Source organism: Lagopus leucura, unplaced genomic scaffold, assembly GCF_019238085.1.
Source record: "Lagopus leucura isolate 7727_CA_CO unplaced genomic scaffold, USGS_WTPT01 Super-Scaffold_100022, whole genome shotgun sequence".
Taxonomy (NCBI): domain Eukaryota; kingdom Metazoa; phylum Chordata; class Aves; order Galliformes; family Phasianidae; genus Lagopus; species Lagopus leucura.
The window spans coordinates 3,506,039-3,518,498 of record NW_024962275.1 but is presented as its reverse complement, the minus strand read 5'-3'; the positions used below and the strand labels follow the sequence as shown (position 1 = coordinate 3,518,498).

The following is a 12,460-nucleotide window of genomic DNA, read 5'->3' as shown; positions in this document are numbered from 1 at the left end:
TAGAAAGGGGAGGCAGGACCTGGAGCTGGCTTCTGCTACTGGCTTTACTGTGTGACATCAGACCAAATCACTTCACTTTCTCCCAAAGCAAAAGCTCGATCGTCAGAGGGGTGAAAGGGAGTGAGGCTGGAGGTAAGAGCAAAGCACAGACTGCTGTGTGCTCACGTTGGCTGCACAGCTGAGGCACGGTGCAACAGACAGGGGCAACTTTCAGAGATGAGGCACCTTCACCACCTCCCTCTGTGATGCGGGGAAAGGAGCTGCATTATCAGCCCACACCAAACTTCCGTGCAGTGGTTTGTGTGTCCTGAGCTTCCCCTGATGGCTGGCAGGAGATGCTGGGGCTCGCTGCCGCTGCATTCCCATGCACTCATCTGCCCTTGCCCTGCGCAGAGCGGCCGCCCCAAGCAATCCAGCTCCCAGCACAGTGTGCATGCCGCCCAGGCTGCTGCTTCCAATGAATATGCACACGCGGGCTCTGCCCACTGACTTTTTAATGAGTGTGACATCAAAGCCCTCCCTGCTGGAGGAGGGGACCCACAATGCAATAGGCAGGGAGACGTGGAGGCTGCTCCCACGGCCGCTGGCATCGCCGCTGCGGTCAGAAACCCTCTATTGTCAGCCCTGGGGGGGCCGGCCCTGTATGGGGGTGCGAGGAGAGGTCCAGCAGCAGCAGGGCTGGGTTAAGGGCCATCTCCTGGTCCTGCTGGACGGGGGGGTGTCACCTAGAAGGGCATCCTGTGCTGCTGGGGCTCAGGTGGGGAGCGGGGAGCTGCCCTTTGACCCCCCAGCAGCAGTGAGGCCATGAGCTCTCAGGATGAGCAGTTCCAAGCAGCAGCCCCTGAGCCAGCATCTTCCTCCGCTGATGATGGCATGACCTGGTGGTACAGGTGGCTCTGCAGGATTGCCGGGGTCATCGGGGGCGTGTGTAAGTATCCCCTCTTACAGCCAGCAGTTCCCCATTGGCTCTGCTCATGCATGCAAAAGCGTAAGTCAGGGGTCGTGCTGCTGGTCGTTGGGTTAGGTTTGTGCATGGGGAGGCGGGCCAAGGAATGATAATCTGGGATTGCAGGTTTGTAACTTCTTTACGCGTGTATTTTGCTGTGTTTTGGGCAGAAGGAAGAGCTGTGGGCATGTCTGAAGCAGGGGTGATTTTAGTTTGTGCATGAGTGATGTGCTTTGTGCTTGCTGAACTTGCTGAACTTCGGCACCTGGGAGAAGGGACGTCACTGGGGGGATCTGCAAATCCTCGAGTTTATTCTTGGATAAAAATCATCTCCCATCACCGGGAGCGATGGGAGCAGCAGCCAAGCGCCGGTCCTCTGGGAGGGCTGTGGGCAGAGAAAGCAGACAAAGATTTTACGGCGAGCACCAGGCTCAGCAGGGTCAGGTGCAGGGCTTGAACTGGGGCCACAGCATTTGATTCATCCTACTGGGCTGTCAGGTGTTTGCGTGTTCCTTCCACTTATTTTCTTTCCCTGTTCTGAGTGTCAGAGCATGTTTCCCGTTACTCCTGCTGTTTATCACAGGGGCCCTGGCTGTGTTTTCTGAAGGCAAATAACAAACTTGGTTTGCACTGTTTGTTTTTTTAAGGGGTTTAGTCTTGGACATGCAGAAGACAGGAGACAGTGCACAGTGAAGCGAATTGGCTGGCTAGGAATTACCTGGTGCTGATGAAAATTTTCCCAGAGAAAGAGCTTTTGCACCTTTGCCAGGAATCAGCTGTGTTCTGTGAGGAGATTAATAGCTCTTAAAAGTAGGAGGGACTGTTATGACTGCTTAGTCTGATCTCCTGCAGAGCGCAGGATGGAGAACTTCTTCTGCTTTGGGTCCATGACTCGAGTGTTAAAACAAGAGTGTTTCTCAGCCAGTACTGTCAGCCCAGATCTGTTCCCTCTGCTGCAGTGTTTCGGCTGGTCCTGACCTCCTCTGTGCCTTGCCACCTGATGGAGCCAGGCCCTGGGGTTTGTTACCCAGCCCTGTACCCTGAGGCATCTCCACGCAGCCTCCTGTGGTCCTTTGTGGTCTGTGTTATATCCGAGGTGCTGAAAGAGGCATGAAAAAGATTTTGCAGGGCCACTCTTAGGAGGTGAAACACACTGGCTGTGGGCACTGTGACTGTGGTTGAGGCCGCTCCAGCCCCACATCTGTAATGGAGGCAGGAGGCTGGATAGGACACGTTGGAGGGCAGCTCCCAGAGCAGCAGCTTTGCCATGGGCTGGGGCTGCAACCAGAATCTTATCACCCTTCATGTGGCCTTTTCCCTCGTGGGGTGAGGATGAGGGGTGAGGAGCCGAACATGGCGGCTGTTGGCCCACCCCGTGTGCCAGAGCAGCTCAACCCTGGCTTAGCAGCAGCACAGCGCTTTGAAATCAATTTTTCCCCCCTCTATCTTCAGCTTTCGAAGCAGCTGAGTTATGCTTGGATTCTTTTCACAACCTTTTGTTCACAACTACGCCGAACTCCTGGCTTGTTTTCTAGGAGTTTTACATCTGTGGGTGTTTCTGGGCGAAGCAGCCGTCCACAGGGCTGCCAGTAGTTCAGGGCATCAGGAACCTCCACCAGGGCTGTCCAGACCATGGCAGCTGTGGATATGGCTGCTGTTAGGAGCAGGGAAAGGGATGCCATGGAAGAAAGCAATCCTGCAGTGCAGACTGCAACACGCTCCTTGTCCGGGTCACCTTGCTGGAGCTGGACAGCTGGATCAAGGAGCAGATAACAGCTTGCGAGGTTGCACTTTGCCTCTTGTTTCTCCGGAGGAACAGAACTCATTTACGAGGAGTTTGGGCAGCTGGATTGTGGCTGCTGCAGAGCTGGGATGTTTCTTACAGAATGAAAAATTCCCTGCAGGAAGGATGAGAAACTTTGTTAGCAGTGGGAGGCAACGCCTGGCGCTTGCAAACACCTGTGGCCCACAGGATCAAGTCAGGAAGGTGCAGGGACTGGAGCAGGAACAAGGCAAACGTTGGATCTGCTGCTGGCTCCTGCACAGACTGCTTGGTGACCTTGGCAGAGTCCCTTCTCCCCCTTCTGTTCCCGTTTGTAAAAGGATGAGAGTCTGTGGCTTTTGTAAAATGCTCCAGGAGCAAAAATAGAGTTGCACTGAAGACAGTGACCAGCTGCTTGGAATGAATAGAGTCTTTGTGGGGGGTATTCTTTTTTTCTTCTTCCTCATTTTAGCTCCCAGTTATTTGTTCTCCCCCAGGGCTTTCAGGATGGGACGGCTGTTAAACAAATGGCAGGACTGTCTTCCATAGCTTACGTGCCATCGAGCATTATCTAAATTTTATGTCTCTTCTGAGCCTTTGTTTTACAAAAAGAAGTCACTGAGCTGGCAGCTCTGTCCCCTTTTGGCTATGGAGGCAGGAGCTGATTCCACCCAGCAGGACCAGGAAGTGCCAGGCTGCTGCAGGATGTGTTGTGCTGCAAAGGAGAGCCAAGGTCACCAAATCATTATCTCTGGCTGTTGGCAACCACCATCGAGTGCAGTGTTCCTGTGCTTACAAAGCTCTGACTCCTTCCTCTCTGGTTGGTGTTTGTGCTGACATAGGGGCTTGCTCGGCTTAGGCTTGCTGGGTCCATTGGCAAATAGATTTGAGCTCTTAGCTGGGGTTCCTGCAAGGACCTTATTGCTCAGGGGGTTGTTTGGGGATGTTTGGGGACAAAACAGGGCTGATTGGCTAGATAAAAAAGAAAGGACTAAGGACAAAAATCCCGAGCTCTCCTTCCATGAGCATCCAAGAGTTCATTGATCAGAGAGAAGAGTTAGAAAACTCCACGTGTTGTTGCTGCTCCCTGCAGTACTGCTTGCTTGCTTTGCCAACTCTCGAGCTGTTTGCATGTGTGACTGTGAGCAGATCATCCCAACCTCGTGCCACAGTTTCTCCTTGCAGTGTGGGGACACTGACACTGTCCCTTTGTGATGGGAGGATGAAAGATGCTGTTGGAGCATGGCTGGCAGCGTGCTCTCTGGCATTTGTGCTCTGTTAAAACCTTGCTCTTGCAGGACTCCCTGAGTTCTATGGGGTAGACCTAAGAATCCTTTAAAAAATAAGAGTTGTGTTGTTGTTTTGCAGAAATAGGAGTCTGCTTGCTTGTGGGATGACCTTACACTGGTCCTAGGCATGCAGCTCTGTTTCTCAGTATGGTATATAAGGGAACCTTGAGGATTCAGCAATGACTGCTTAGAAGAAATCTTGCAAACATGTGCCAGGCATGTGAAGGTCAGAACTGCTCAGATCAGCCTTGCACAGGGATTCCCTTAGCAAAACACATGTGAACATAAACTTCCTGCATCCAGGCTGCTCTCCTTCTCAGAGACATGCTGCTTGCTCTCTTCATTATTCAGCTCCACATCCCAGGAAAGCTTAAAGGCTGTAAGATTTTAGCTGGTGTTTTGTGCTGTGCTGTTGTTTACTGGGGAATCAGGTTCCTGGGTGAGCAGCCATATCAAGTGCAGGGAATGCTTTGCAAGTTTAATGAGGCAGGAGGCAGGTGTGTGGATACTGCTGGCTGGTTCCCCTCCTTGCATTACAAATTCAGGAGCACAGAGCTATTTTGAGCCTTGCTTTAGTCAGCATCCACTTCCATTTGAATACGTGGAGACCCAGACTTGGCATTTTTTGGCCCATCTCTAGTAGTGAGGCACAGAACTAGGAGATTGTGGCTGTGATGGGGTTCACCTCTCCTTTTCTGTTTTCAGCCCTAACACCTCGGTGCTGCAAGTCTTTTTTTTTTTATCTTTTTCCTGAGTTTTTCCCTGTGCTGCTCAGACATGTGTGCCTGCAGGGTCCTCTTTCTTCATCCTGGGACAAAGCAGGAATTCCTTTGCACAGAAAACCCTATCTTGCAGAGGTGACAGCCTGGTCTCACTGCACACTGGGTTGCTCTTTGTGTCAATGAAAGTCTCTGTTCTTTCCCAGCCTGTGCTGTTGCTGGTCTCTGGAACTGTGTTACCATCAACCCACTGAACATTGCAGCCGGTGTGTGGATGATGTAAGTGGAGTTTCTGTTCTTTTTTACCACTGGGAGGGAGGTTCTGTCCATTGGGCTCTATGAACTGAGGCACGGGGAGCTGGGGTGAAATGCTGCTATCTGTGAATCACTGGGTCTTGTTTGACTAGCTGGGTGGAGACGGTGTTTTCTTTTTATTCATAGCCCTGTCTATTCCCTACCCCCTTCCCCACCCCTTTTATGGCTGGAATCTAGGATCAAGGTTTGGGAATTATCGAGAATGGGAGAGAATGAAGCAGGTTCCAGCCCTGCCACACATTTCTGCCCACTCTGGAGCATCGGTGGGACTGGGGGCTGGCTGGCTGACCCCATTGCAGGCAGCACTAACTCTCATGTGCTCTCCCTGGAGGCTGAACGCCTTCGTCCTGTTCCTGTGTGAGGCTCCATTCTGCTGCCAGTTCATCGAGTTCGCCAACGCCGTGTCTTCGAGGGCAGACAAGCTGCGGGCCTGGCAGAAAGCTGCTTTCTACTGCGGGTGAGGATGCTGCCAGGGCTGGTGTGCTGGGTGTGTGGGGTGCTGTGTCCCCATGCCACCCCAGGGCCGCGTCTCTCTTCCAGGATGGCCGTGTTCCCTGTCATTCTCAGCCTGACGCTCACCACGCTCTTTGGAAATGCCATTGCGTTTGCGACCGGGGTGCTTTATGGCCTGTCAGCTCTTGGCAAGAAGTAAGTAAGATTTGCTTGCTTGAGAAGGGGACCTCCAGTCCTGCCCCATTTGCTGCCCCAGCTCTAAGGAAGGCTGTGCTTTCCTCTTGTATCAACCATGCTTTTGGGTGTGTATGTCCCTGCTGGCGTGTTTTCTCTTCAAACAAAACCCTGTGAAAGAAGGTCTGGGGGTCTGCTGAACCTCTGAGCTTTTTCCTTGGGAGCTCAGTGTAGGTTGCCTCAGGAAAACCTTCATGTCCCAGCTGGGGTGAGGCTGGGGAGGGCCAGCAAGTCTCATTTCATTCCTGTTGTCACTTTGGTATGGAGAGGCCTTGGCACAAGCTGGGAGACATTTGTACTGTGTGCTGCACTGATCTGACAGGTGCCTGGTGCTCATATCACCCTGATGTCCCTTCTCTCTGCAGGGGAGATGCCATTTCCTACGCTCGGATCCACCAGCAGCAGAAGCAAATGGATGAAGAGAAGCTCACAGGATGCCTGGAGGGACAGGCTCTGTGAAGTTCATGAGCCCTGGGCGACCTTTTGGACCCTGAGATGGTGGTGAAGATTTGGGAACCCACTCTGCCCTCCCATCTGCCCACCCCCTCTCTGTTACTCCATGATTTCCCTGGACACTACGGCAACAACTGGAGCTCTCAGGGCTGGGGTGGGCTGTGCCCCCCTCACACACCAGCACTTGGACCTCAGTGCTTTGGCTGCTCCCTCCTCCCGCCACTCAGAACCAAATATCTCATGGTCCTTCTTTTTCTTTCTTTCTTTCTTTTATTTATTTATTTATTTTTTTTTTTGGCAGAGGTGCTGGCCCTTTGTGTGCTGCTGTACAAGCCTAAATACGTAGCCTTTCTCTGTTTTAATGACCATCACATTTTGCTGGGGACTGTGTGTGGGCAGCACACTCTCTGGGGACTGCTCTTGGAGCTCCTTGGCTCCAGAGATCTCATGCCCAGGGTGCTGCTGCACATTACACATTTAATGCAGCACACTCTGGTGTGGCTCTTTCTGGGCATAAAACAAGAATGCAGTGTTTAGCAGTACCTGCTGATGCTTGCACTTGGTGTTTTTCATCATGCAGGTTTTAATATGGGTCCAGTTAGGTCAGACATTGGAGGCATCTTTGCACAGTAAAGGACTTCCAGCAAAAAAAAAAAAAAGCCAAGCATGAAGACAGTGATGCCTCCAGAGGAGAGAAGCACAGTCTGCCCTTTCTCTGGATACAGCTTCAGGCAGATAATGCAATTTACTTGAATTATCAGCATTAATTATGTAATCTTAATAAGGGTACTTTTCTTCAGCTTCACTCTTTTACTGGGCAAGAAGAGAAGCAAGGCTGAAAAGGCATTGTGTTGCTTGAGGCAAATGGAGGCTGTTTGCAGGTGGGATGGTTGCTAATGTGCAAGTGAGTCCCCTCTGAGCCCAGACAGACACTGCTCTGTTCTCTCACTTCCTGTGTCTGCTCCTGCAGTCTGTTCTGAGCGTGGGACCAGCCCTTGGCTTCTGTCTGTACAGCCTTTCTCATTGAGCTCATGCTTTTTTGCATCAGCCCGGGCTGGTTTTTGTATGGGAAGGAGGCAAATCCTTGCTTTGCAAACAGGAAAATCCCATTTTTGTGGGGTGCCGCTTTATTCCAAGCACCATCAGCAGTGCTGATTCTGTTTGCTTTGTTTGAGGCCGAGCAGAACTGCTCATCAGGTCCAGATCCCCCACCTCCCATCACAGTTTCTTTTGGGGGATGGGAGGGGAAGGGTTAATTTATTTGTTTTTACTTGATTGCCATCTGTTTTACTTAGGAGAAGGGAGAATAATTTATTTCTGCTTATTTAAGTATTTTGATGAGACTCATCAGAGTGCATCATCTCATTTCAGGGGTCTCTGGAAAGCGTGCTGTCCTTCCTTTGATCCCTTTGTCTGATTGCAGTGACAGGAGATGGCTCTCCTTGCTGGGCCTGGTGCTCAGTGGAAATAGGCAGCAGCTCTGGCCCTACGCCTGCTGCCTGCTGGCACCTCAGGATCCCCTTTGTGTTACTGGGGTGCCGGGGTGGGGGGTCACCCTGCAATTTGGGAGAGCTGCTGCTGGAGGGCACTGGTGCGTGTGGGCATTGCAGCAGGAGCAGTGCTGTCCCTGGAGGCTGGGGGGTTAAGCTGTCAGCGACTGCTCCTTGTTGGTTCTTTGCTGGAGTTCAAGGAGGTGTGAAGATTTGCACCAGGCAGGAATCTGGTGCGAGTTGATTTGCACATGCAGGGCCTTGCTGGGCAGCTGCTTTGTGCTAAGCCCTTTCCCCCCGGGCCTCTGTGCTGTATTTGCTCTGACACCAGCTTGTCTGGGGTACAGAACTGGCAGCCCAGATGCAACGTGGTTTAATAAAAGTTTTGCTGTTTCAGAGCCCCCCAGCTCTGGGCTGGTCCTTTGGATGTGTGCAGTATGTGGGGTGTTGGCTTTCTGTCTGTGTATGTGTGCACAGGGACTGCAAACTGCCATGCTGCCTTTGCTGTGAGGGGAGTGCAGGGACCCCTGTTAGTAGCCAAGGCCTCTCTGCTCCTTGCATCCATGTGCAGCATTGTGGAGTGGTTGCAGAGCAGCACCCTGCCCAATGGGCAGAGCACCCACATTTGATTTCAGGGGGTTTTCAGTAGTTTAGTAGCATTTGGTAGAGGAACATTGCAGACAGAGGCAGCAGTATCAGGGTGAGCACATCTGCAGTGCGTGCTCCTGGGAACTGTTGCTGGCTGTGGTGCAGCAGAACACAAACCAGGTGCTGCTCTTGCTGTGGCCACAGCCTGGTGGAATCTGCATGCTGCACCCATGGCTTTCAGGAGTGGTGGAGTGTTAATGGATGGTTTCTCCTCAGTGTTGGGTGAGAGGCTGTTTTAGTGGCAATAGGAAGACTTTTAGAGTAGTAGTATCACAGTAGTTAGCGTGCCCATTCACAGTGCATGGTGGTTATTAGTTGTGTTTAGAGGCACCATTAGGGTGCTTGGAGCTGTGCAAGAATGAAGGAAGTGAAAAGCACCACTGCAGTGATTTGGTAGGCTCAGCTCAGTGCAGGTAAGGGGCATCCATGGGTGAGGTACTGCTTGCCAGGTCTCGGAGAGGACTTTGAGGGGAGGATGGGACAGAAATTTTGTTACGTGAGACCTCAGGAGCAGGTGATACATTGACTGCAGTGAGTATGGAAAGACAGCCGGGTACTGGCAATAAATACGCACTTGGAAATGGACTGTTACACCATTCCTGTCTGAGCTGTGCACTTCTCTTACCAAGCACATTTATACAGCGTGCAACTGCTCCATTTAGTCACAAAAAGTGCTGCAGTTGTGCTCCAGGTTCCCAAGGGCTCTCCACTGGGCATGCAAAGAGCAGAACCTCTCGTTCTGCTGTATGCCCACACCTTGCTGCTCTAAGCAGCAGCTGATTTTGTAACAGCAAATTGATCCTCTGTGTGTGCAGTGAATAAAAAGACCATTCTACCTCTGGAAAGAGCCACTGTGATTTCTCAATCCAAATGCAGCAAAAACCCTCAGACTTTCTGTATGGAAGAAAGAAGGTCACTCAGCAAACACTTCTCCAATGAGGTTCTCTCAGGACCTGGAGAGCCCAGCATCGATTCATATTTGGGCACTTCCTCCTTTGGCCCTGGGAAGCTCAATTCATCTTTGTCATTTTTTCTTTTTCCTCAGGAGAAAAAACATCCACTGTCTGCAGGGAAAGGTTTCACTGAAGTGAGGATATCGAGACCTGGTCCATAGCCATGTGAGGAGGAGAATGCTGTAGGACAGGGCTGCCAGAGAGCCTGATCTGCTGAAGGTCAGTGGAAACCAGAGGCTCTTGAGATCTCAGGCCATGCACAGAAACAGTAATGCTCCAGCCAGGACTGGACATCTTTCTGGAAATGGGTCTCAGCTGTAAAGGTTGAGTTTAATACTGAAAATGCTGTGTTTTGATTTTGGCCCATCTCTCTTCCTCTGTCCTTGGCTGCTTTAAATTAACCCTCTGATAAAGCACATCTTCCCTTGGGTGAGATGCACCTCCTGCTGCAGGGGATCTAAAAGCAGTTAGTAGTTCCTGAGATCTCAGTCACATGCTCTGCACTGCCTCCTGATACCTTGGCAGGAAGGGAGGGTACAAGCTTATCCACGGCTCTCAGCTCGCCCTGTGCATTTCAGCAGGCTGACAAGTGCTTGGGCAGGTGATCCCCAGGCTCAGGGCATGTTGTTATGTCATTCTGCCCCTATGGGGAGAGCCAGGTCAGGCAATTCTCAGCAAGGCCAGTTGTTCCTCACAGCCATAACCACCTCTTGCACTGTGCTTTACTTTAAATAAGACCTTAGCCACGCAGGACATCAGGAAAGGGGTAAGAGCAATTTGCTACTATCTATGCAGCTGAAATCTCAAAGTGGTGGAGGTGGAGGCTCTACACACAGCTGTGATGGAGGCACATCCACCTTCCTTCTTTGTAAAACCCTGGGGAGGGAAGGACCTGCCCCACTACAAAGCATTGTCTGTACCAACCGTGTCTTTCCTGCAGGAAATCACTTGCACTACAGCTGAATGTCTGTCTGTTCCCAGTCTTTGTGCTTTGTCCTGAGTTTTCTTTGTGAACCGTGGTTGGTCTTGTTCATTAGGCTTCTAGTGTAACGTGTTTTTAGAGCAATAAAATGTGGCAGCTTTTTATACAACGTATCGGGCTCTGCCTTTTTTTGAAGACTTCAAGCAGTGAGACTCACCTGGGAGGCAGCAGGAAGCTGTGATTCCCCCCCTCACAGCCCTTGCCTGCCTCTCCCATCCCACCTGCAGCTCTTCTCTGCAATTCAAAGCAACGTCTTGCAGTTGGAGGCGAAACAGTTTTATTCTTGCAACTACACGCTGAGTGCCCACCAGGACAGCAGTAGATGTTAACTCTGTTCCAGCCAAAGCCCGGGGCTCTCGGGCTGCTTGAGTGGCTCTGTGTCCACAGCCACACCTGGTATTTTCCAGGACAGCTTCACATCCAGCCTGTTGCTGGTTCTGTGGTCCTATACCTCGTGCTGATGCGCTGCCTGGAGAGCCATACGTAGCGCTGAAGGACTTGGGGTGAGAATATCTTAGAAGCTTCAGCTGGCAATTTCAACACCCAAAGCAATACAGTCACTGCTGCCTGTTCTCTCCCCTTTGTGGGGGAACGCCATATTTGCAGAGGTCTCCAGGCTCCATCTCTATCAGCACAACCCTTTTCTTTCTGGCCCTTGAGCACATGGCTTGGTGCAGCCAGCAGCTCCTACCTCCTGAACGATCTCAAGAATGATTTCCGACCAGTCCTGAAGAAGGCCTCAATCTGTTCTAGGGATCTCCGTTTGGTTTCTGGAACGCAACAGCCTGTAAATAAAATATTCCCAGCGCAGATGACAGCAAAGAATAGGAACGGCACCTCGAGGCCAAAGGACTCCTGGAAAGTGAGACAGAAAGCGGACGTGAGCTGGTGCAAGAGACTCCAAAGAAGAGATCCTGGATGCCTCTAGGGCTGTACTCACCACAACCCCAAGGAAGAGCTGGGTCAGGGCAAAGGCTGTCACCCAGCTCACGACAACACAGAGGCCCGATGCCACCCCACGGGCTTTCAGAGGGAGGATTTCTGACATCAGCAGCCAGGTGATGGGCCCCCAGCCCATGGCATAGCCTGCAGGGGACGAAGTCGTGAGGCTTCAGAGCCCATTAGGTGAGCACAGCACAATCCCACCTCAACCAGTCCATCATTATTCCCCACCGTACATACTCCACCAATCCTGAAAGTGACTGCAGATGCCATCTTAGCCTGCCAGGGAGATCTGTGTCCCTTTCAACCCCAAGCCCAGATCTCTTTGCTCCTTATCATGTTGTCCAAGAAGAGAAACATGCCCCCAGGCTCATACCCAGCCCTGGGCTCTTGCTCTGTGCACCTACCCATTATGAAGAACATAGCAGCCAGGAGGGGGATGAGGGTGATGTAGTGGATGGGCTCAGCAGGAGGGTTGGCAACGCTCCCCAGGGTCCTGTTGGCAGTGGTGCTGTTCTCAGAAGATGGCACAAAGTGGATGTAGAGCCCCATGGTCAGGTTGGAGGCCAACATGACTCCAGCTGTGGAGAGATGCAACAGTGCAGAAGGATGAAAGGGAGAGCAATCTGTGTGACGGTTCTGGATGTGATGCTCTGGAGCTGAGCCTCTGCCAAAGGAAAAACAACCTTCCACAGTCCTGCATGGTGGAAGTCTCCACTCCTGCACGTTTACAAAGCCACTGGAAATCCCTAGAGAAAAGATTCCTTTGCACACTCTGAGAGAGACATACCCGATACAAAGAGAAGGATCTTCCTCCCAGCTTTATCCATTGACACAGCAGCGATTGCCACTGAGAACAGCCGTACCAGGCCCACGAGAGCTGCATCATACTCTGGTTTCTGCAACAGCAAAAGTGATGGAGAAGCTGAGATGGGAGACCTGCCAACCAGGTATTTCAAAACAGGCTGCAGGGTCGGGGTCTTGGATCTGCATGGGACATGGCAGATATCTCTGCTGGCAGGGCACTGGGCTGCACAGGGGCTCACCAGGATGACGGCCATTTTCTTGAATATTGGCTGCAGGTACACGAGGATACAGGTGACACCAGAGAGCTGCTGCAGGAACCTCATCCCCACAGCAATCAGGATGGGTTTGTAGATAAAGGGATCCTTGATCTCAGCACAGGAAATCCGCTGGCCCTGGAGGGGCCGGCAGCAGCGCTCTGGGGGCAAAAGCAACAAAGTGTACCTGCAGCCAATATTCAAGAAAATGGC

At 51.8% G+C, this 12,460-nt stretch overlaps 2 protein-coding genes across 3 annotated transcripts in view; one reads left to right on the top strand and one right to left on the bottom strand.

The window, feature by feature from the left end:
• The first annotated feature begins 556 nt into the window (after positions 1-556).
• CACFD1 (calcium channel flower domain containing 1) lies at positions 557-6,436 on the top strand. Of its 2 annotated transcripts, none has more exons than XM_042879356.1 (5): positions 557-928; positions 4,923-4,995; positions 5,363-5,488; positions 5,599-5,679; positions 6,084-6,436. In XM_042879356.1, the coding sequence occupies exons 1-5, from the start codon at positions 805-807 to the stop codon at positions 6,175-6,177; spliced, it is 498 nt and encodes a 165-aa protein (XP_042735290.1). In that variant the 5' UTR covers positions 557-804; the 3' UTR covers positions 6,178-6,436. The 2 variants fall into 2 exon arrangements, with proteins under 2 accessions (XP_042735290.1, XP_042735289.1); XM_042879355.1 differs by having other exon boundaries at positions 5,572-5,679.
• Positions 6,437-10,504: 4,068 nt separating this feature from the next.
• SLC2A6 (solute carrier family 2 member 6) overlaps positions 10,505-12,460 on the bottom strand; it is a 4,237-nt gene continuing 2,281 nt past the window's right edge. The window contains exons 6-10 of the mRNA XM_042879065.1: positions 12,233-12,385; positions 11,977-12,085; positions 11,594-11,767; positions 11,185-11,330; positions 10,505-11,099 (exon numbers count right to left, since the gene is read on the bottom strand). Of these exons, the coding sequence (XP_042734999.1) occupies positions 10,932-11,099; positions 11,185-11,330; positions 11,594-11,767; positions 11,977-12,085; positions 12,233-12,385 (750 nt within the window). The 3' untranslated portion in view covers positions 10,505-10,931. The remainder of the gene's footprint in view (positions 11,100-11,184; positions 11,331-11,593; positions 11,768-11,976; positions 12,086-12,232; positions 12,386-12,460) is intronic.

What these genes read in the sequence shown, in the direction of transcription:
- CACFD1 (XM_042879355.1), top strand. Translation starts at nt 805, where the DNA reads ATGAGCTCTCAGGATGAGCAGTTCCAAGCAGCAGCCCCTGAGCCAGCA. An exon ending in CGGGGTCATCGGGGGCGTGT is followed by an intron (nt 929 to 4,922) that starts GTAAGTATCCCC and finishes GTTCTTTCCCAG; the next exon opens with CCTGTGCTGTTGCTGGTCTC. An exon ending in AAAGCTGCTTTCTACTGCGG is followed by an intron (nt 5,489 to 5,571) that starts GTGAGGATGCTG and finishes TCTCTCTTCCAG; the next exon opens with GATGGCCGTGTTCCCTGTCA.